This window comes from Apodemus sylvaticus, chromosome 15 (genome assembly GCF_947179515.1).
Source record: "Apodemus sylvaticus chromosome 15, mApoSyl1.1, whole genome shotgun sequence".
Classification (NCBI taxonomy): Eukaryota; Metazoa; Chordata; class Mammalia; order Rodentia; family Muridae; genus Apodemus; species Apodemus sylvaticus.
Genome location: NC_067486.1, coordinates 73241089 through 73266370, shown reverse-complemented (window position 1 = coordinate 73266370; position 25282 = coordinate 73241089). Strand labels below are relative to the sequence as shown.

At 37.7% G+C, this 25282-nt stretch overlaps 1 protein-coding gene and 1 pseudogene across 1 annotated transcript in view; one reads left to right on the top strand and one right to left on the bottom strand.

Moving 5' to 3' along the window:
* The window catches only part of Ostn (osteocrin), a 29633-nt gene that overhangs the window by 3317 nt on the left and 1034 nt on the right, over window positions 1–25282 (top strand). Inside the window, exons 3-4 of the mRNA XM_052158655.1 lie at window positions 18–223; window positions 22489–22585. Of these exons, the coding sequence (XP_052014615.1) occupies window positions 18–223; window positions 22489–22573 (291 nt within the window). The 3' untranslated portion in view covers window positions 22574–22585. The remainder of the gene's footprint in view (window positions 1–17; window positions 224–22488; window positions 22586–25282) is intronic.
* LOC127665992 (voltage-dependent anion-selective channel protein 3-like) lies at window positions 20314–21157 on the bottom strand (annotated as a pseudogene).

Sequence of the window (25282 nt, the reverse complement as noted above, 5' to 3'; positions counted from 1 at the left end):
TATCTGCCATGTAGGAGTTCGGAACAGAAAGCTTGCAGTCTCCACCTGCAGCCAGAGAAGAGAAGTCCGCCACTGAACTTGCGGCTAAACTCCTGCTTCTTGATGATCTGGTGTCCTCGGAGAATGAGGTATTTGAGACCAAGAAGAAGAGAAGCTTCCCTGGCTTTGGGTCTCCCCTTGACAGACTCTCAGCTGGGTCTGTAGAGCATAGAGGGAAACAAAGGTAGGTGGACAAGAAAAATCACCCCACTGTCTGGCTCTTCCCTTCTAGGTTCTGCAACAGGATTCCATGGTTAAAACATCACGGAACCAGGGCCCACTCCTCCATTCTTTTTGGACATCATTTAATTTGTGGATTATGTCCTGGGTATTCAAAGTTTCTAGGCTAATATCCACTTATCAGTGAGTGCATACCATGATTGATCTTTTGAGACTGGGTTACCTCACTTATGGAGTGGGCCCTGGTTCTGGAAAGACTCAGTGCAAGAGTATAGGGGAATTCCAGAACAGGGAAGTGGGAAGGGGTAGATGGAAGAATAGGGGGACGGAAGAGGGCTTATGGGACTTGCGGGGAGTGGGGACCCAGAAAAGGGGAAATCATTTGCAATGTAAATAAAAATAAATAAATAAATAAATAAATAAATAAAAGAAGTGGAAGTGAAAGAATTTAAGAGACAGATAGTAGGTTCAAAAACTGTAATGATATCTCTTAGACACGAAATGGATATCACAATCATGATTCTACAGAAAACCCACCTAAGATCACTACATCTTAATTTTCTGCAATGATCTTATAGATGATTAACACTCAATCTCATAAAGTGTTTATATATATTGAATAATGTATGGATAAAGGTAAGTTGTTATTTATATGGGATTTAGGCAATAGTAATGTTCCCATGCCTCATTTCATGGTCTTGTACCAGTATATGTACAGGGCCACACTGAGTAAGATTATCAAAATAACAACTACAACATTAAACCAATAAAGAAATGGAAAAAAAAACATCACGGAAAACTCAGATGTGAACAGAAACTGAGTGTGCTGGCCAACATGTGGGTCAAATGATTATTTAGAAGCAGCAGGACTATGATGATGTGCTTGAATATCTTAGTGTGCTTCTCAAGAGAGACCTTCTTACATGTACTTTAAAACATAGTTACTTTAAGATATCATTGTTTGCATAAGGTAAAGGCAATGTGTATGTGATGGGTACACAGTCACTTGAGACTGATATTTCAAAGGCATAGGTAGAGCAGTGTTTTCAGGTTATTCTTAATACAGAGCTTCTTAAAATAATATGAATTAATTCATCTTCTACATCAGGACATAGCAAAGGATGAATTTGTTTTGAAGCACACACATTTAAATCAAATTTCTTTTCTGGCCATGTGTTTCACACAAAATTCTCGATAATCTTTGGGTTACTTCTCTTTAAATTGAATATAAGTACTTACCAGTAAAATCAGAGGACATAGTTAATCTGAAGTGTTTTGTAAGCTCCTAATAGTTATAATGTAATTAGACTATATTCCTTGATGCTCTCCCCTAATTAATGGTTAAAGAATCACTGAACTACTCTCAGTAAGTTAAACCACCAATCTACATATAATATATTTTCTATCCTAAGTATCTGATCCTCCTGCTGCATACTGCATATTATAATGCTTAAGAGTATCTTCATCCCATCTAATAGTGACCTTCCATTTTTCACTGTCCTTTAAGCCCATTTTTTATGTTACATAAATATTTCTCTCTCACTAAAGCTTTTCTGATTCTAACCTAGTTATTTGTTTTTCAAATTATTTTTTTCTGGTCTTTCTTCATCTTTTTCTTTATACTAGCTCTACCATTTTGTTACAAACACATCCTCTTCTTCTGTCCCTTGATGATGGTCATCTACATAAAAACTCTTGTAGATGATCATCTACATAAAAACCCATTGCTTACAGAGTGAAGATAAACTGCTCAAGAAATACTGCAAAAGATTTCTGGAATACCACTCCATGCCTTTCTATCATCGACATATCTTCTGCAAGAACCCCTTGGTTTACTCAGTTTTATATCTGGCTCTCTGCTTGCTGATTCCATGACTATTCTGATAATACAGATGCAGAAAGCAATGTCTCCCAGTCCTGAAAGAATCTCAAATGTCTATTAGGAATGAAACCATTCATTAGAGATTGAAGTTCACTTAAACTGTAATTTAAAACCAACCTATAACCTATCTTGAAATTTATATTCTCTAAAACAGACAAATTCAGATTCAGTTACATTTAAAGTCTAAGTATGATATCATATTTCTCCCTGTGGTAAGGATGAGGAACACACATGCATGCATGCACACATGCATACATACACATATGCATGCTTACTTATCCTAAATCAGAAGTATAGACATCACCATAAACCACCTTTATGAACCAATGAGCTTATTGCGGTTACCTACATAAATGTGAGTGAAGGGTCACATACAGGAGCAGAAAGAAAGGAGATGACTCAAAGACAGCTGTTTCACCAAAGCTCACTGGGAACTTTAAACACACTGCATAGCCTTAAGGCAGCTCAACTGATTGGAACTTGTCCTTTCTAGGTTCCTTGGTCGTATTGAGCTTCTTTAAGGCAGCTCAGTTTGATTCTGCTTGGCTGATCTTTGAGTCATCTGAGCCACTTGCCTACCTAAGTATGTCTTTACTATTTATATACTCTTGGGAAAGGAAGGGGCCTAGTAAATCTGGTTGGTTTCAGGAACTTCCTGATGCTATTTACCAGTGTTAACTTTATATCCAGAGAACTTCTCTGGGGATGGAAAGTTTTCAACTTCAGATGACCAAAGCAACCAGAGAGGCATTATCACTATGTTCATAGCAGCCCTATTTATAATAGCCAGAAGCTGGAAAGAACCCAGCTATCCCTCAACAGAAGAATGGATGCAAAAAATGTGGTATATATACACAATGGAGTACTATTCAGCCATTAGAAACAATGAATTCCCGCCGTGACTTCAACACTGCACTTTCCTCAATGGACCGATCAGGAAAACAGAAACTAAACAGGGACACAATGAAACTAATTGAAGCTTTGGACCAATTAGATTTAACAGATATATATAGAACATTCTATCCTAAAACAAAAGAATATACCTTTTTCTCAGTACCTCATGGTACCTTCTCCAAAATCGACCATATATTGGTCACAAGACAGACCTCAACAAATATAAGAAGATCGAACTAATCCCATGCCTCCTATCTGATCACTATGGAGTAAAAGTGGTCTTCAATAGCAACAGAAACAACAGAAAGCCCACATACACGTGGAAACTGAACAATACTCTACTCAATGATACCTTGGTCAAGGAAGAAATATAGAAAGAAATTAAAGACTTTTTAGAACACAATGAAAATGAAAACACAACATACCCAAATCTATGGGACACAATGAAAGCAGTGCTAAGAGGAAAACTCATAGCCCTGAGTGCCTCCAAAAAGAAAATGGAGAGAGCATACATTACCAGCTTAATGACACACCTGAAAGCCCTAGAACAAAAAGAAGCTATTTCTCCCAGGAGGAGTAGAAGGCAGGAAATCATCAAACTCAGGGCCGAAATCAATCAAGTAGAAACAAAGAGAACCATACAAAAAATCAACAATACCAGGAGCTGGTTCTTTGAGAAAATCAACAAGATAGATAAACCCTTAGCCAGAATGACCAAAGGGCACAGAGAAAGTATCCAAATTAACAAAATTAGAAATGAAAAGGGAGATATAACAACGGAAACTGAGGAAATCCAAAAAATCATCAGATCCTACTACAAGAGCCTATACTCAACACAACTGGAGAATCTGGAGGAAATGGACAATTTCCTTGACAGATACCAAATACCAAAATTAAATCAGGACCAACTAGACCATCTAAACAGTCCCATAATGCCTAAAGAAATAGAAGGAGTCATAGAAAGTCTTCCAACCAAAAAAAGCACAGGACCAGATGGCTTCAGTGCAGAATTCTACCAGACCTTCAAAGAAGAGTTAACACCAATACTCTTCAAACTATTCCACAAAATAGAAACAGAAGGAACACTACCCAATTCCTTCTACGAAGCCACAATTACGCTGATACCAAAGCCACACAAAGATCCAACAAAGAAAGAGAACTTCAGACCAATTTCCCTTATGAACATCGATGCAAAAATACTCAATAAAATTCTTGCCAACCGAATCCAAGAACACATCAAAACGATCATCCACCATGATCAAGTAGGCTTTATCCCGGGAATGCAGGGTTGGTTCAATATACGGAAATCCATCAATACAATCCACTACATAAACAAACTCAAAGAACAAAACCACATGGTCATTTCATTGGATGCTGAAAAAGCATTTGACAAAATTCAGCATCCCTTCATGCTTAAAGTCTTGGAGAGAACAGGAATTCAAGGCCCATACCTAAACATAGTAAAAGCAATATACAGCAAACCGGTAGCCAGCATCAAACTAAATGGAGAGAAACTTGAAGCAATCCCACTGAAATCAGGGACCAGACAAGGCTGCCCCCTTTCTCCTTATCTTTTCAATATTGTACTTGAGGTACTAGCTCGGGCAATTCGACAACATAAGGAGGCCAAAGGGATACAAATTGGAAAGGAAGAAGTCAAACTATCATTATTTGCAGACGACATGATCGTCTACCTAAGTGACCCAAAGAACTCCACTAGAGAGCTCCTACAGCTGATAAACAACTTCAGCAAAGTGGCAGGTTATAAAATTAACTCAAGCAAATCAGTGGCCTTCCTATACTCAAAGGATAAGCAGGCTGAGAAAGAAATTAGGGAAATGACCCCCTTCACAATAGCCACAAACAGTATAAAGTATCTTGGGGTGACTCTTACCAAACATGTGAAAGATCTGTATGACAAGAACTTCAAGACTCTGAAGAAGGAAATGGAAGAAGACCTCAAAAAATGGGAAAACCTCCCATGCTCATGGATCGGTAGAATCAATATAGTTAAAATGGCCATTTTGCCTAAAGCACTATACAGATTCAATGCAATACCCATCAAAATCCCAACTCAATTCTTCACAGAATTAGAAAGAGCAATTATCAAATTCACCTGGAACAACAAAAAACCCAGGATAGCTAAAACTATTCTCAGCAACAAAAGGAAATCTGGGGGAATCAGTATCCCTGACCTCAAGCAATACTACAGAGCAATAGTGTTAAAAACTGCATGGTATTGGTACAGTGACAGGCAGGAGGATCAATGGAACAGGATTGAAGATCCAGAAATGAACCCACACACCTATGGCCACTTGATCCTCGACAAAGAGGCTGAAAACATCCAATGGAAAAAAGATAGCCTTTTCAACAAATGGTGCTGGTTCAACTGGAGGTCAGCATGCAGAAGAATGCGAATTGATCCATCCTTGTCTCCTTGTACTAAGCTCAAATCCAAATGGATCAAGGACCTCCACATAAAGCCAGACACTCTGAAGCTAATAGAAAAGAAACTGGGGAAGACCCTTGAGGACATCGGTACAGGGAGAAAGTTTCTGAACAGAACACCAATAGCGTATGCTCTAAGAGCAAGAATTGACAAATGGGACCTCATAAAATTACAAAGTTTCTGTAAGGCAAAGGACACCATCAAGAGGACAAATCGGCAACCAACAAATTGGGAAAAGATCTTCACCAATCCTACATCAGATAGAGGGCTAATATCCAATATATATAAAGAACTCAAGAAGTTAGACTCCAGAAAACCAAACAACCCTATTAAAAAATGGGGTACAGAGTTAAACAAAGAATTCTCACCTGAAGAACTTCGGATGGCGGAGAAACATCTTAAAAAATGCTCAACTTCATTAGTCATTAGGGAAATGCAAATCAAAACAACCCTAAGATTTCATCTTACACCAGTCAGAATGGCTAAGATTAAAAATTCAGGAGACAGCAGGTGTTGGAGAGGGTGTGGAGAAAGAGGAACACTCCTCCACTGCTGGTGGGGATGCAAATTGGTACAACCACTCTGGAAATCAGTCTGGCGGTTCCTCCGAAAACTGGGCACCTTACTTCCAGAAGATCCTGCTATACCACTCCTGGGCATATACCCAGAAGTCTCCCCACCATGTAATAAGGATACATGTTCTACTATGTTCATAGCAGCCCTATTTGTAATTGCCAGATGCTGGAAAGAACCCAGGTATCCCTCAACAGAAGAGTGGATGCAAAAAATGTGGTATGTCTACACAATGGAGTACTATTCAGCCATTAGAAACAATGAATTCATGAAATTCTTAGGCAAATGGATGGAGCTAGAGAATATCATACTAAGTGAGGTAACCCAGACTCAAAAGGTGAATCATGGTATGCACTCACTAATAAGTGGATATTAACCTAGAAAACTGGAATACCTAAAACATAATCCACACATCAAATGAGGTACAAGAAGAAAGGAGGAGTGGCCCCTGGTTCTGGAAAGACTCAGTGAAACAGTATTCAGCAAAACCAGAACGGGGAAGTGGGAAGGGGTGGGTGGGAGGACAGGGGAAGAGAAGGGGGTTTGCGGGACTTTCGGGGAGTGGGGGGGCTAGAAAAGGGGAAATCATTTGAAATGTAAATAAATTATATCGAATAAAAAAAAAAGAAACAATGAATTCATGAAATTCTTAGGCAAATGGGTGGAGCTGGAGAACATCATACTAAGAGAGGTAACCCAGTCTCAAAAGATCAATCATGGTATGCACTCACTAATAACTGGATATTAGCCTAGAAACTTTGAATACCCAGGACATAATCCACACATCAATGAGGTACAAAAAGAATGGAGGAGTGGCCCCTGGTTCTGGAAAGACTCGGTGTAGCAGTATAAGGCAAAACCAGAACAGGGAAGTGGGAAGGGGTGGTTGGGAGAACAGGGGGGGGAAAGGGGCTTATGTGACTTTTGGGGAGTGGGGGACCAGAAAAGGGAAAATCATTTGAAATGTAAATAAAAATATTTCGAATAAAAAAATTTGATGTTTAAAAAAAAGAATTAGCTACATCATTACTTTTAAAACTAAGTTGGAATGGTTGTGTTAAGGAAGACAGAGTCATATTATAGTATATGACATGACATTATTTATAAGTATAATTAGCAAACATTCAGGGGTAATAATGATAGCAGATAAAATTCTTAATAAAATTTTATCACTGTATGATTAAGTGGGAATAAAAGTATTTTGAGACTAGATGCTTGTTGATTTGAAAAAAAAACAAGAACATTAATTATTAAGTTTAATGTCTTTTGTCTTACAGAGTAACAGAAAATAACATAAAAGAGAGAAACTCAAAGTTAAATAAAAATAGTGTTGTAGAAATTTTAAATCCCAAACTGAGCTTTCTATTCCACCTTTAACCATTTAGTTCCCAGATAAAAGACACATATAGCGTTTAAATTTTCTTTTTTTTATTTTTTTATTCGATATATTTTTTATTTACATTTCAAATGATTTCCCCTTTTCTAGACCCCCACTCCCCGAAAGTCCCACCAACCTCCTTTCCTCCCCCTGTTTTCCCACCCAACCCTTCTCACTTCCATGTTCTGGTTTTGCCCTATACTGCTTCACTGAGTCTTTCCAGAACAAGGGGCCACTCCTCCTTTCTTCTTGTACATCATTTGATGTGTGGATTATGTTTTGGGTATTCCAGTTTTCTAGGTTAATATCCACTTATTAGTGAGTGCATACCATGATTCATCTTTGAGTCTGGTTTACCTCACTTAGTATGATGTTCTCCAGCTCCATTCATTTGCCTAAGAATTTCATGAATTCATTGTTTCTAATGGCTGAATAGTACTCCATTGTGTATATATACCACATTTTTTCCATCCACTCTTCTGTTGAGGGATACCTGGGTTCTTTCCAACTTCTGGCAATTATAAATAGGGCTGCTATGAACATAGTAGAACATGTATCCTTATTACATGCTGGGGAATCTTCTGGGTATGTGCCCAGGAGGGGTATAGCAGGATCTTCTGGAAGTGAGGTGCCCAGTTTTCAGAGGAACCGCCAGACTGATTTTCAGAGTGGTTGTACCAATTTGCAACCCCACCAGCAGTGGAGGAGTGTTCCTCTTTCTCCACATCCTCACCAACATCTGCTGTCTCCTGAATTTTTAATCTTAGCCATTCTGACTGGTGTAAGGTGAAATCTCAGGGTTGTTTTGATTTGCATTTCCCTAATGACTAATGAAGCTGAGCATTTTTTAAGATGCTTCTCCACCATCTGAAGTTTGTCAGGTGAAAATTCTTTGTTTAACTCTGTACTCCATTTTTTAATAGGGCTATTTGGTTTTCTGGAGTCTAACTTCTTGAGTTCTTTATATATATTGGATATTAGCCCTCTATCTGATGTAGGGTTGGTGAACATCTTTTCCCAATTTGTTGGTTGCCGATTTGTCAGCATTAAACAGCACAAGAGCTGGGCAGATATCTACCCTTTATGCTATTAGAATCTACTTTTCTATAGATAACCCCAAGTTATTACTTACTAAAACTGTTTCATCTGGCTACTCTAAACTCCAATTGGCCAGTCCTCAGGGCCACATTTTCATAAACTCATCTAACCCACGGAGGCTTCTCCTTCCTCCTCCCTTCTCTCCTCGTGGTTCTCCTCTGACCTTTCAGGACCAGGACCCTAAAACCCACTTATGTGTCTTCCTGCACAGCTATTATTTGTCAGAACCATTATTCACCCATCAGAAATAACTTGTGGGTAAGGTCACACAGTGTCTAGACAAACGGGTTTTGGGGACCTACACTTAGTATTACAATACACAGCAAAAGACCAAATCTCAACACATTAGTAAAAGAACCACCATGAAAATACAATTGATAACATTCCTATGAAAACTAGAAATAAAAAGGAAACAAAATGGAGGCAGGCAATAATGTAAAGGCTCTATAACCACAGCAGTTAAAATATTATTAAAATCAAGTACAGACAGAAGTGTCAGTGGAGATAACTTGTCCATTAAGATCTGAGCATTTTCAGGAAGACAGAATATGGCATATGGCAGAGTAAAGTACATGACACATGAGACCCTGTGCCATTTTCCAAAACCAAAAATAATGCCATAAATTACTGACTGATAAAGGAAAATTTCAATCCCATTTCGTATTTAAGAAATATGATTAAAAGTAAGACAATTTAGAAGGGTAAAGAAAAAGAAATGGACAAATATAAATAATATAATAAAAAATAAGTTAATTGAGGACTGGAAAGATGGTTCAGTGGTTAAGCGTACTTACTGCTCTTGTAGAAGATTGTGGTTTGATTCTGGGCACCTATCTTAGTCAGGGTTTCTATTCCTGCACAAACATCATGACCAAGAAGCAAGTTGGGGAGAAAGGGGTTTATTGAGCTTACACTTCCACGTTGCAGTTCATCACTAAAGGAAGTCAGGACTGGAACTCAAGCAGGTCAGGAAGCAAGAGCTGATGCAGAGACTATGGAGGGATGTTTCTTACTGGCTTGCTTCCCCTGGCTTGCTCAGCCTGTTCTCTTATAGAACCCAAGAGCACCAGCCCAAAGGTGGAACCACCCACAGGGGTCCTCCCCACTTGATCACTAATTGAGAAAATGCCCCACAGCTGGATCTCATGGAGGCACTTCCCCAGCTGAAGCTCCTTTCTCTGTGATAACTCCAGCCTATGTCAAGTTGACACACAAAACTAGCCAGTACAGCACCCACCCACATAGCAGCTCACAACCATCTGTATCTCCAGTCAGTCCTAGCAGAACTGATGCCTTCTTTAACACTTTACAGGCACCAGACATACATCAACACATAGATATATATCCACAAGAACACCCATACTCAAAAAGCATTACTTAAGTAATTAAAATGGAAAAACAGTTGGCAGCATTCATACTGAAGGAAACACAAAAGTGGTAAGAAGCAGAAAATGAAATCGCTAAATTCTGCTAAGTATTTAAAATATTTATGTAACATGGAACTTAAAATGCTGCCAGATCGTATAGCTAGATCATGAACTGAAATAAATGAAATTACATATTTCAGTTGGTAATACAGTTACTACACAAAAATGATTTACACTGAGCAACAGCAATAAGTAATTTTACCACACACCCTGGAAAGAGGGACATGGGAAACGCTCAGTAGTAAGATTCCACATATAGATGCACATAATTCTGGGTTAAGTATCTAGCATCAAGAACTATATTGAAAGGAAATAAACCTTAAAACTTTCTTCAGAAATTATATTATGGCTGATGACATTGATATTTCTATCCTAACAATATTGATCATGTATCATGGGATAATGTGTATAACATATATTTAATAAACCATTGTTCCTAATGCTAACAAGAACTGAGGTTCACACAGGAGAAAAATGAGATAACATCCCTAGACAAACCTGTCAAATAAAATTTATCTCTGGATATGGCAAGATTTCAAACAGATTATGAAATATTTATATTAGTCTAAAATACAAAAAAATATTTAATTTTAATATATTGAACGTTCATCCAAAAAAGCATCACTCTTTAACAAGCAGCCTAAGTACTGAGACTGCCACCATGGAAGGTCCCTTCTCACTTAAGGAACACATGAGGCTCCTCAGAGACAGAACAGTACTAAATATCCCTCAAGATCCTGACATGCCTGACATGTGAGAGCTTTCTTGTAAAACAGCCTATTCAAGGGACTCAGGCACACACTAAAAAGCATTCCTGCTGAGGAAGAATCCAAGCTGCGCTTGAAACACAAGCTACACGTTGTTAATAGTTTCAGTCCATGAATGAACAATGTTATTTTAAATTGTTTGCCTCTTTTAAAGAATGCTATAAAGAATGCTTCCTTTAAAGAATGGTTTTCCAGCTCACAGTGTGAAAACTTGCATATAAAGGGACTGTTAAAACTACCTTTCTTCCATAAACTCTACCACTTATAGATGTAAACTTTCCTATTCATTCTCTATTTACTCTATTATTGTCTAAAATAAATAAGAAATCGGAAGATGAGGAAGAAAGCTTCTTTTATGGAATTATTGTGGCTAACAAGTGAGACTGTAATAATAGAGCATCAATAACCTAAAACTCTAATGCTGTCCTGGATCCAGACACTGTCACCAACTTCTGCTGTTTCTACAGAGGAAAAGGCCATCTTTCACCTGGTCATTATGTGAAAGAACCTACTGGTACCAGTAAGGTAGCACTGTTGAAAAACAGTAAAAAGAAAGAGGAGTAAAAATTAAATTTGTCTTTAGATCTAGATACCAATTCTCAGCAAAGATGAAGTCAGAAATCCTTCAGCGACACTTTGAAAAAACCAGCAATCACAAAATTCTGATATGAATTCAAGGGAAAATATTACCAGAAACAAAAAGAAAGAAATTAAATAAAACACCATTCTTACTTTTATAAAGGGAAAAAGCAGCATAAGAGGTGGCTAACACCTTTGGGGCATCACTTGAGAAGATGACATAGGACAGTCCAGGCTCCACAACAGGAAAGGTTAAAAAAAAAAAAAAAAAAAAAAAAAAAAAAAAACCTGGAGAACCCAGCCATACACAGAGATGCTATTTGTCACAGCCAGTAAATATTCCTGGAGCCAAGTTTTGAGCCAGCAACCATTGCTATGTAAAATGAAAGGGGACTCCCATATTGATCCCCATGACAAGCCAAGTGGGGGCCTTTAGTTTTTCCCCTTTTCACAGGTCTCTCCTCACCTCCACCTCTTTCCAGAAGCTTGACCATGCTAAAGAGAAGGAACATATTTGTTCACACAGTGTCTGACCTTCATGTTTGAAGAATTTAAGATTTGTTCTGACTTAAAGCCTTAATGATTTATATTTAATTTGAAACATAATACTTTATGCATTAGAATTACATTTCAAGGGCATCCTCTCTAAGGTTTTCTAGTATCATTCATATGCAGTGGAAGGTCACAGAAATTCATGTTCTTAGTCTTAAAGCATATATTAAGTGATTTAAATGATTTGTACATAAGACAGGTTGAAAACTAAGGGAGGTAGGTTGTAACTACTGCAGAAAGCATTTCTATAAGCCTGGAGTTTGTACCCATTTCCATTTCAACTCAAGGATTTCTCTGAGTGACAAAGTTCCAAGCACTTAATATCTTCTGACTTGTCCTCTGCACTGACAATTGAAGTAATTGTCAGCTTTTGTTTCAGTTACATGCTGGTAAAACTGAGAAAGCCATTTCTGTCCACATTGGTAGATGGGGTTTATATGAGTGTGTGTGCCGGGTCTGAGAGAACAGAGCTGTGCACAATATGTACATTATTGTATACCTGGAAAACAATATTTAGGAAGGAAAAAAACTGTATGCTTTGGAAAAGTGTTAGAGATGCAACGAGAAAGATAGAGGAAAGCCAGAAACACAATGAGAGAGTTAAGCAGACCGAAGTGCATGTCAGGGCATATGAATTAATGGGGGTGGGGATCTAATCCGTCTCATTTTCTGTTATTTGACATACTTTTCCTCTAAATATGATACCAAATTCATTTTTAGGTGCTTTGGGTTACCTTATTACCTTGACTTATCAGGAAAATTCAACTATGATTTGATTTTCATTATTTTTCCCATTTCAGCACACTTACTTAATGTCTGACATTAGTGACTGTCTGTCCCACTTGTGTAAATAGCAAGAAGCAGGCATGATTACATCCTTAGTATACAGAGTGGCCCTTTAATGAGATTGCTACTGGTGAATGGCCTGGAATTTTTCTGAAGAATATTATACAATATTGAATAAATCTGGCAAATGCAGTAACATTACTCTATATTTGAACATTTTTACAAGTATTATTTATATAATGCCATTAATATTTTTAAAGATTTATTTATTTATTTTATATATGTGAGTACACTGCAGCTGTCTTCAGACACACCAGAAGAGGGCATTAGATCCTATTACGGATGGTTGTGAGCTACCATGTGGTTGCTGGGAATTGAACTCAGAACCTCTGGAAGACCACTCAGTGCTGCTAACCACTGAGGCATCTCTCCAGCCTTCCCATTAGTATTTTGAGGTCTGCAAACCAAGCAACATTACAGGAAGAATTAGGTGACACTTCAGAAATAGAGATTTTCGAAGAGATTATTTTACAAGAAGGCTGTATAGAAACTCTCAACATAGTCAAATGGTGGTAGATACATAGCAGTCCAAGGCACACACTGAAAAAAGAGTCTGCAAATCAGGACAAAATTAAGAAATTAGAGTCCAGTGGGTGTCATTCAAGAATATAACTCACTGAAAATCTTCACAAGGGAGTTTGAGGAGGATGGGAAAAAGTAATTCCAAGATCTCTCTTGTTCTTCCTCCCCTCTCTAGTCAAGGCCACCTATGGATGGACTGAACAGAAAACCACGAAACAACATTTATGTATTCCAAGTAGTTCAGCCTCCCATGGTTGAATTTATATGAGAAAATATAAACAGACAAGTCAGAAGAGAAGATCAAAGATGCTTATTTCAATTACTCACATAGAATATATCTAGATCAGTAAATCAGAGCATTATTCTCATAAATTTAAGACAGAAGAACTCCATAAGATATAATTAGTAAAGAATACGTATACCTTACCCACATGTATTCAAATCAACCTTGGGAGATTGTCTCCATCCCTCATGTGATATTAAGGGAATATCCTATGATGCCTCTGCTCACATGTACGGAATAAGCACATTTCCTTTCACTTTTCTATTTTTTAAAAAGTAATTAATTGTATCTCCTTCTGTGGGAATTTTGTTCCCCCTTCTAAGAAGGATCAGAGTATCCATAAATTGTTTTTCCTTCGTTTTGGGCATCATTTGATATGTGAATGGTGTCTTGGGTATTCCAAGCTTCTGGGCTAATACCCACTTATCAGTGAGTGCATACCATGTATGTTCTTTTGTGACTGGGTTACCTCACTCGGGATATTTTTCTAATTCCATCCATTTGTCTAAGAATTTCATGAATTCATTGTCTTTAATAGCCGAGTAGTATCCCATTGTGTAAATAGACCACATTTTCTGTATCCATTCCTCTGTCGAGGGATGTCTGGGTTCTTTACAGCTTCTAGAGCTCCCAGAGACAAAACCATCAACCAGAGAGTGAACATGGAGTTACCCATGGCTCCAGAAACATAGGCAGTAGAGGATGGCCTTGTTGGACATCAAAGGAAGGAGAGGCCCTTGGTTCTGGCAAGGCTCAATGCCACGGTGTGGGGGGATGCTGGGACAGGGAAGCAGGAGAGGGTTGACTAGGGAACAGGGGGAGGGGAGATGGGACTTTCAGGAGTACCAGGAAAGGGGATAGCATTTGAAATGTAAATGAAGAATATATCTAATAAAAAAGTAAAAAAAAAATGTGATTCATTAAAATATCCATTTATGTTCCTTCGTCCAACCTCCAGTCTTAAAAACACTTTCCTTTACTCAGCTTCAGTCCATTCAAGCAAGGGAGTTTACCTAGGAAGGGGCTGTGATATGTTACCTTTATTTTGTCCCTTCCACCACTTTCCTGCACTAGGTTGCCTTTTTTCTCTCTTCCAACCAAATGAGCAGTAAAGCAATACTGTCAAGCACAATCAAAACCCACCTTCGTGAGCACCTATGGCTTCTTAAATCCCCTTAAAGGGGTATGTTTCTGCTGACCATCAATTTGCATCCACTGGAACTATTTTAAACACTCTTGCCCCAAGCAGTGCTTTCTCTCTGGGAGGCCAAGTACACTTTTCATCTTTCTCCTGACTTCCTGGATTTTCCACTTAGCAGCACTGCCAGTGTTCCTGTAGATGTGTACCACATCACAGCTGGCAGAGAACCCTCAAAAATGTCTGCCACATGCAACCCTAGCCACATTCTCCATATCCTCGACTTTGATCAGTGAATAAAGCTGCTTCATGAGCAGTTCCATCCTCATTGCCTGGGGCTGGTTCTCACAGGATCTTCTTTTTAGATAAGGAACATTTGGTCTACCATCAGATTCTCTCAGTGGTGTTCTCAAAGGCATTTTCTTCTTAGAAGGTAGGAGAAAAGCACTTCTGTTGCCCAGAAACTTGATCCCAAGAAATTCCCCTTGACCCATTTGACAGTGCTCCCTTTGGGATTTAAGATTGGAATGAATCAGTTGTAGCAACATTCTTCTAAATATTACATAACCTATTACCTCACTTGAGAATGCAAAAGGAAATATTTGCTACCTAGTCTATATTCAGTTTTTCTTCAGTTTTGGAGTGTTTAAAACCAAATACTAAAATAAAGTATATCATTTGTTTAACTTCAAGTTCAATGACATCCCATTTAATATTATTTCCTACAAAGAAATTAAAACTCTATGGGAATAGTATGCCATGCCTATCAAAGGCCAGAAATAATAAAGTTAACTTTGACTATGTGCATTAAGTAAATTCTCAACATTCCATACCAAAGATATATGGTCTCCTGCCCTATCCCAGTTAGAGATCCAAGTGAAGAATAGTGGTTTCATATGCCATTTACTGACATGATGGTACTTCTCAATCGCAGTCCCCAAAATCAAGATGGGCAACCTAACATTTGACACCCATTTTGATGCATTGTAAGGCAATGTGACAGACCTGGGCCAGCTAAGTTACCTCACAATCCGTGCTAATATTTTCCAACTTCTATTTGGTGGTGCCTGGAGGGAGTAATTCAAATGGGCTCCATTTCAGATGTTAGAACACAGGAAGGGATCCAGGGGATAGAGCCCCTTTTACAGGGCCCTGCGGTCATTGTTAAAAGTCCTGTCTGTGCACTGGGAAATGCCATTGAGCATAATGATCTTGGAGCCCACTTGCCATGGCGTGCTTTCATTGCCAGTCTCTTCTTACCTCAGCACCGCATGCTTGTCACCTTACCTAGCTTACATGAAAAGGTCAATAACTTTCTCTCAGAAGGATAATGCTGTGTTGAAAGAGTGTTTGTAATGTATTTTATCATCACTTCCAAAAAGAAATTTTGGTGTAGCATTTTAGTGTAAGTCTTTGCTAAGTGGAAGTGTGGTAGGGATGTAATAGATACAAAGAATTGGAATTAAAATTAAAAATAATTAAAATTAAAATACTACAAAGTAGAAAAATGAAAAGGTAGAGGTTTAAAAGAAAAGGTTTCTTTACATCCTCAAGACAGTAGAAGTCAAGCCAATAAAGATCACTGTTTCTTAGCCTACAGCACTGTAAAGCATTCCTATTGAGTTGGGACTGCATTATCTTGGTTACTTAAGTCTCATTATTTAATTCAGTGCTTGGATTCTCTTTCTGAATGCTTGTGTGTTCACACAGCTGCTACATTGTAGAAAATACTTTAGAAGACAACATTACAAGGGCAGCACCATCATCACAAGTGTAATAGACTCTGTAAGCTAAATTACTACCTTTGAGATAGCATGCTAAATTGGACATAACCATTCTTGCTGAAGAAGCATTTCTCTTATAATGTAAACTCACCTGTGACCCCACAAAGTACTTCCATTAGAAAATGACTGACATTTGTCCCACCCCTTAATCTCTCCTTCCCAGGGGAAGAATAGCCTGAAGCTGCTTGCTCATTTGAGCAGGAGGGACTGAACATGCTCACCATATCTATTTGCTTCCTATCATTATGGGGTAACAAGTCTTTTCTATGCAAGTCTATCTAATGCATGGAGGCCTTTGACATGCTGGTAGACTGCTACGTTTCTCTTTATATTCTTTGGAGAAAAATCCAAGCATGTTTGTTTTCCTCTTTATGCATAAAACTATGTGAGGAAAAAGTCTTGGGGTACTCAATTTTGGATATTTATCTGCCTAGCAGTTCATTGTTTAATACTTTGATACTTGTAAGAGTAGAAATCACACCTATTGGGGTGTGTCTCTGAACACCATAGGGACTGTTCAGTAGTATATCATCAGTCACCCTTGAATTCCACAACTTAATTACCAAAATGGAGAATCAAGAAAGGATGAGGGTCATGTTCAAATGTAGCTAATCAACTTGGAATGACATGTGATGGTAGACTGAAAAAAAAAAAAAAACCTGCAAGGACACAAGGCATATTAAAGGAAATGCCTACAATTCAGGGTCAAATTTAAAAACAGATGGTTAAGCAGGCTTTTGGTGTTAGGGTCAAGAAAAACATTAATTTGAGTCATGAACCTTTTTTTTTTTATTAGTCAGCACATAATGTATTTTTTTTCTTCAAAACCACATCTAGGATTAATATAAAAATTAGATGTAAGTAATTAGTGCATGAACTTTGCTCAACCTCTCTACAAGGACTGCGATTATTTAAAGTTCCCTGGAGGTCAGAGAATCTACTTCTGAAATGGCCCCCTCATATGGTTAGAATGTCCCTGTTTCTCTCAGGACATTGGCAGGAGATTTCCATATTTTACCATGTGGACATTTTATGAGGCTCTTGGGAAAATGGCAGCTGATACTCATCAGAACTAGTGGTCCAGCTAAGATAAGAAAGTCAGGAGGCTCAGTAGTTTAAAGGACACCGTGGCATTTACACACTGGTTATTATAAAAGTTGGATTTGTCCAGTGTAGAAGACTACACAGTGAAGGAATTATTGGGACCTAAATTGGAACCTGGCTGCTTCAGTCTTTTAATATTTCTCACTATAACATAATTTGTAGTTTTGATGATCTAAATTATGAACCTATGGAAAAAAACATTCTCTGTTTCTCTGCCTGTTTGTTTCTGTCTCTTTTCTATCCTCTGTATCTGTTTCTCTTTATATATATATGTGTGTGTGTGTGTGTGTGTGTGTGTGTGTACACATATATTCTGAGGTAAACTATGACTTACAGCAAATCAAATTCAACAAAGTAGGCATGGTCTTTATGGTAACAACTATGAAACTTTGTCTAAAGACATCAAAATTACCTAAGTGATAAAACACCTGGAATAGCAAGAAATAGTCAGAACAACGTTAGTTTTCTACAGATTGACTTATACCATCGGTCAATGAAATTCTAGTCAAAGCTGCAATAAGATTTGCAAGTAACTCGATATGCTGAATCTGTTATTACAAGAGAGAAAGAACTCATTGAATAAGATGAAAACGATTATATACATTGAGGTAGCATTCAAGATTATCTTTAAGAAAAAAGGAAAGCCAATTGCAGAGGTAGAAGATACTCAAATACATAAAACTGATAAAGTGTCATATTCAGTGTATTCTAAAGTTCAGTTATCATTCAATTTAAAAAAATCAAATTAATAGTTAAAAAAGACAGATTCAAGCAGATACTCCAAAAGAAAAATTTAAATGTGTAATGAGAAAATGAAAAGAGAGGAAGCTACATTAGCAATGTAAGAGCCAATATTATAAGCAGGAAGACATAGTCAATAAGTTATCAGTCTGTCAAAATTATAAAGACATATCCCAGGGTCTAGCACATTCTTGAAATAACAGAAACTGTGGCACATTGCCCTTGAGTGTGTAAATAGATACAAATACAGAAGACAATCTGATACTAAATAATAAAATTAAATGTTGTCATAGATGGCATTTCCAATTTTGAAAATACACTATCCAGAAATCCCTAAAATTAAAAGATGTATATGAGGCAGTTTTCAACTGAACAGTATTCAACACCAAACAATTCAAATCCCCAGACTTTCCTGAGAAGCAGGATGAACAGACAAATGCTAGATATCCAGCCAATAGGAAGGGAAGGGAAGGGAAGGGAAGGGAAGGGAAGGGAAGGGAAGGGAAGGGAAGGGAAGGGAAGGGAAGGGAAGGGAAGGGAAGGGAAGGGAAGAAAAGAAAGGCAGCTATAGCTACACATGTCAACAAAAACACATTTCCAAACTCATAGCTTTGCTGAAATAGAGAATTTATATTGATGCCTTTTATTTCAGATTAAGTGAGGTATGATTGACAAAAAATAAAGTTTCTCTATAGAAACAGACTTGGTCTGATGACTTGACCTAGGAAGTAAAAGTGCTTGACTAACATCTTTGGTTGGATTCCTAAGACCCAAGTGTTTAAGAGAACTGATCCCCCAAATTGTTCTCACTGTTCTCTCTAAACTACACTGCACAACACACACACACACACACACACACACACACACACAGGTTTTGAATATGAAAACAAATAAAAATGATTTCAACATACACATACATTGTGAAATTATTGTCTCCGTCAAGCTAATTGACCCATTTTTGCCTAATCACATGGTTATCTGATTTTAGGCTTTCCTTGTTTAACAAACTTCTAATGTATCATGTGGTCTACAGGAATCATTATTAATGCAGTTCTTTTTAATTACTGTATTATTCACACTGGTAACTATCAGTCATAATCAGTATTAGTTTTTACTTTGGGTCTGAAGCACACAAAATTCTAAAACTGCCTGAATTATTAAGTATCATCCTTTTGAACAACACACACAAGATAATGAAAGGCAAGAACATGACTGGACTAAGCTTGAGTCCACAAAAGACTCCTGGAACTTGGCCACCAGTGGCATGCCACAAGGGAGGGGACAGTGGGATGTCTAGTGTATAATTCTGTATAGTGTAGAATTATAGTATAATTCTGTATTGTTTGCTGGTGCTGCAAGTTTGGATGCTGCTTTTCATTTTCTTTAATTAGTGAGAGATAATTGATGGACCCACTGGCTTATGTGGGGTAAAGCTTAATAAAATGCTTAAATACAATTTTATACTGCCCTTTTAAAATGGTGAGCCAACTTTATAGAGGATAGATATAGAGATCAAAGAAAATCCTGTGTTGAGAAAAGTATATTTTATTGCAAATGTAAAAGGCATGTTGAAAGTAAAGAATCCAAATACAAGCTTGTATTAGTGTGACAGATAAGCCATCTCTTTAAATTTCTAACATGATATTTTACTTTTTTAAGTTTCAAATGTAATGGATTTATTTCACTCTGGTGCAAAACCAAAGATTTCACTAGAGCAGAGACTGAGATATCAAAAGGTCATGGAAAAGTGGAGTGGGATATGCAGGGCATAATGTGCAAACTGGGGAGGCATCACTTCCTTCAATACAACACTACATTATTGCTGAGGAACACGTCTAAGTTACCTCTTCAGTTGCACACCTGAAATGTGGCAAAAACATAACAATTGCCAGGCATGCCTTCAAGGCCTCCCATTGGACGAATCTGTAATTTCTAGACTTCAGCGTGGGAGCAACTACAATTCTTTGAAAAATAAAAAACTCACACTTTTGAAATTTTACAGAATTTTAAGGCCAAAACATAGTGGATTCATTTATCTTCATTTCCAAGGACAGTTGATATTCTATTCAAAACCACATTAAGCCTCCAGTTCAAATCCCAATCCAACCTTGTGGCCCCCTGCACTGAAGTTCTTTCCACCTATTGAAGCTGACAGGGTCGGTTTCATTCCTGTCCGAGGGTCTGCCTATAACCCAGTCCAATTAAACTGGCATTGTTTACTTTGGCAGATAGAGAAAGTTCTACAATCCAGCTTATATTCAGCAGTGATGCCAAAATGAGTTGGCAGTTGCTGCCAGCTGTCCACGCCAGGTTTACTGATGTTTCAATATTTTTGTGAACTTTCTGGTAGATAGAGCCTCCAAATTCCATGCCGTCATTCACATGAGTATGTAGTTGGAAGGTTGCAGCCTTGTAACCAAGAGCAAAATTATTCTGAGGCAGTTTAGATTTGGCTATGTCAAAACTCTTCTTATAGCCAGCAAGCCAACACATCCCAGCCATAGATGGTCGGTCCAGAAAAATTTGTATCAGCATTACTGCCGAGACTAAAATAATCCCATTTATAGGAGGCCTTTAATTTTCAGCTCTTCTTTTCTGTGTTTGGTATAAATATGGTATCAAGAGTCAGATTTAAGCCTTCAGCCAAATTATTCTCCCAAGAAATTTTGTCCCCAAGAGTATTTGTCTATATTCTACTTGTGGGTGAAGGTGAGCCCATGGTTACAAGCCTTATATTTGGTCTCTAGGTTTCCTGATGTTTTCCCTGTATCAGTAAAAGAAGGACCTAAGGTAGAAGATTCCATCACTCCACTACAAGACTTGGTTTTCAGATCTATTTTGACCATGCCAAACCCATACCCTTTCTTAAAGACATCCTTTGCAGCCTTTCCTAGGATGCAGTAAATTGATGTGTTACACATATCTACAACCCGAGGGTGGACCTGTCCCATTCCACCAAGGATGTTTTTCTATGAAAATGATGGATTCTTTCATCTGCATCTAATCTAAGCCATACCACACTATCATCATTTTTCCACAAGAGTGACTAGACAGAAGTACAGCTCTCCTTCTCTGTGATCTTATACTACTTTTCCCTCTGCCCCCACTGTGTACTGTACTGTGTACAGTAATCAGTGCATCTGTTAGAGTAAGGTACATATGTGATATCACCAAAAATGTTAAGCAAACTACCACCTTGAAATTTTGTTTCTGAACTGTTACAAAAGTATAGAGACACTCCTTGAATTCCTGAGCGATTTTGACTTTCATGGACTTTTTGAAATATAATTGTTTCTGTGTTTTTTATATGTACTAATTTGTTTATATGCTGAGCAGATTTTTTTTTGTTTTTTGTTTTTTAAGTTTTTTTTCATTTTTATTTTTATTTATTTTTTTTACTTACATTGCAAATGATTTCCCCTTTTCTGGGTTCCCACTCCCCGCAAGTCCCATAAGCCCTCTTCCGTCCCCCTATTCTTCCATCTACCCCTTCCCACTTCCCTGTTCTGGAATTCCCCTATACTCTTTCACTGAGTCTTTGAGCAGATTTATATGCACAAATCTATAATTAATTACTTCTAAATATCTGTAAGCTTTTGTGGTGGATCCCACATTTTATAAGATGAATCAAAGTGGTTAAGATACTAGAACAAAACCACGTGTTACATTTCCCTAACCTTAACCCTAAACAGAACCCAAACCCTAACCCTAACCCTATCCCCTACTGAGTCTAGACCTCTGCTCTGAAGTAGCTCAAATAGTCTGGAAATAATCCAACTGGACTAGGAAGAACACCAGCTAAGTATGTGTGTAAATGTCTCTGCGTGTGTATGTGTTTGTGTCATTGTGAGTGTGTCTGTAACCACTGCTCTGTTTTCAACATCAACTGGACACATGAAAGATAAAAAACATATAAGCACATAGTGCCTAACAAGTGTTTTGGATTAATAAACAATTCTAACAGATAGGAATATCAGCTATTACAAACTAACTGATTTGGACCAGCTTCTCCAATTTTAATTTTCTTGATACATAAGCAGAAATAAGAATGGAAACTGTAAATAACATGTATGTATCATGGTTCTTACTTCTGAAGGGAGCCCATGTTCTGCATTAGAGAAAAAAAATATGAATGTATCATGGTTCCTACTTCTGAAAAGAGGCCCAAGTTCTGCATTAGAGAAAAAAAAAACAAGAGTAATGGTTGATAACTTGGACATTGGATTAAAATGTTCTTTATGGTTTGTTACAGGAAAGTAGTCGATCATTCAAAAAAGCGGTTTGGTATTCCTATAGATCGGATTGGTAGAAACCGGCTCTCCAGTTCCAGAGGTTGATGGATTCTCATCGTGAGTACAGTTCCAACATGCATCCTATGGGCAAGTCCCATAGGATGAAACCATTTCACACTAGATGAATAGATTCATCTTTACTTGCAAATGTTCCTTTGGGGATTATTTTAGCTGATATATACACATTGGAAAATATTTCTTTGGTCAATTATATAAATGTTAAATAATTTAGGGGACTTTTAGAAAGGAAACACACATCCTACCAAGTGTGCCCAAACTTTTGAGACTGCAACATGACATATTTACCTATCTGCAAAGCTCACACTCAACATACCATCAAATTTTAGAAATTAACACGCACACACACACACACACACACACACACACACAAATATTATTCAAAATAATAGTTGAAGCAAATTTACAGTTTGTATTGGGTTGCACTTCATCTTGAACACACTTGAATACACTTGAACACCTAGATTTTATCTTTCAAATAGAAAAAGTTATTTATCCCAATGCTTTATAAGATAAATTTAGCTATTTTCATACAGTCATATGCAATGATCTGATAATATGCAAGTATGGGTTAAGAGTTTAATTAATACATGTCCTAGTCAACTTTAATTGTCAATTTGACATAGTACAGAACTATTATGAGAGGAAAACCTGACTGAGAAATCCCCTGGATCTGATTGACCTGTGAGCATATGCGTGGGTGACTGTCTTGCTTGTGAAATGATGCATGAGGTCCAAGTCTACTGTGAGCACTAACCTCCCTCGGGGCTTGGACTTTGTAAGAAAATTAGCTACGTCTGAGAATGGGAACAAACCAGACAGTGGGCCAGCAAACAGCATGTCTCAGTTTCAAACTCCAGCTTCCTGTCTTGAGTTCCTGCCCTGCCTTCCCTCAGTGATGGCCTATGACTTGGAAATACAAGCCAAGCTGCCTCCCCAAGTATTATTTTGGTCAGAGTGCAATAGGAGGAAAATACAAGAGCACAATAAAGCACTTTTCATGTCATTAAAATATATCATAAAAGGGTAAATTGTTTGTTGACTTTGAAATCTAAACACTATGCTTTCTTCCAGTAAAGCTCATGAAAATTCCCTCCTTCCCTGCTCCCAAACCCCTCGGCCAACCTCCCCAGATAAGTCCATCCTGTAACTTCTCTCACCATCAACATACAAAGACATGGGGATTGTGTTTTCTGTTTTTCTTCATGACATTGACCTAATCCTTTCATACATTAAATCATAACTTTTTCTTTCCCCTCAAATATTCCAAAGTTATTATGAGGGTCAATAGTTTATAATAATGACTTAACTAAGAGAAGTACAGATGCCCATGAGTCTGTTGATGTTGCTGCTCTGCAAGCACTAGGCACCCATAAAAATAATAATACGCACTAACTATAAACAGGAACACTGCCTCTTGAATAGGACTACCTTCAAAACTCGCATGTAGCTGCTTCACTCATATCTAGATATAGACTAAATGTGATCACTCCTTGCTTCTACTAACAACTGCTCCACTTATATTTGAACAGAAATTAGCTAATACCTACAAAAAAGCCAAATACTTCCTGGAATCAAGGGTACATCTTTCAATTTCCTGATAGAAATCTCACTGATTTCTCACATATTCCACTCTGCATTGCCATATCACATTCTTTCATAGTTCTGAATTCCCCTGAACTGTACATGATACCAAACATAGGAAACTCATTTTCATATGAACATTGACGCATTAGACCTTTGGACAGAAAGAAGATATTTCGCTGCTATCATGTCCAGAATGGTGATACTGATATCCAAGTTTATGCTTTAGTGTACACTTAACAAAGTGCATTGTCTTCACAAGTATGGATCTTACTAGTCAAACCTGGAGACAATGATATCAAAAAGAAGGCTTAGAAGAAAAGATTGATAGAAATCTCACTGATTTCTCACATATTCCACTCTGCATTGCCATATCACATTCTTTCATAGTTCTGAATTCCCCCAAACTGTACATGATACCAAGCATATGTTTCTCTTTTCCCATTAATCACTGTGGGTTCACTCACTTAGTCCTTATATTTTTGTAATTTTCCAGCATCACCACCAATATTTCTCAGATATTTATTTTCTCAGATGAAAGTTTGACATTTGAATGTACAACAAAACCTATAAAAATCACCTAAATTTCTCTTACTTTTAATGCACTTTTCTTAGTGTCACCATCGCCTTTTGAATTAAATGGTGGGTATAATTTGCACAGCATGACATTTACACGATAAGAAATTGGGCATTGTTAAATGATGTTCACACATACAATTAAAGAATTACAGGTTAGAGGACATATAGTCTTATTTAACTCCAACCATTTAAAAAATTGTATTGTTGCTGGATACTATTTTATAGACCTTGTTCACATTGAGATGGAGACATCAGGGGTTCTACCCTCTGGGTCAATGTTCTCTGTGTGGTCCATCAAGTTTTCTTGGTGCCTGGCTATTGATGTTGGTTGTGAGCATCACTGGTCATTTTTGTCATTTAGCTGGTAAATGAGATCAACCCCAGTGTCCTGTTCATGTTGAGTAAGTATAATGATGTTTAGCTATACCTCTAGCTCTAATTTGTCACAGTGGTAAGCCACAGAGAAAGTATGCTCAAACTGTCTCTGTTTCACTTTGGTTGAGCTGAAGTGCTTTCCCTTGCAGGGGGCTTGGCTATGGGTTTTTACCTTCTGGGTTTCACTTTGAGTTTTCA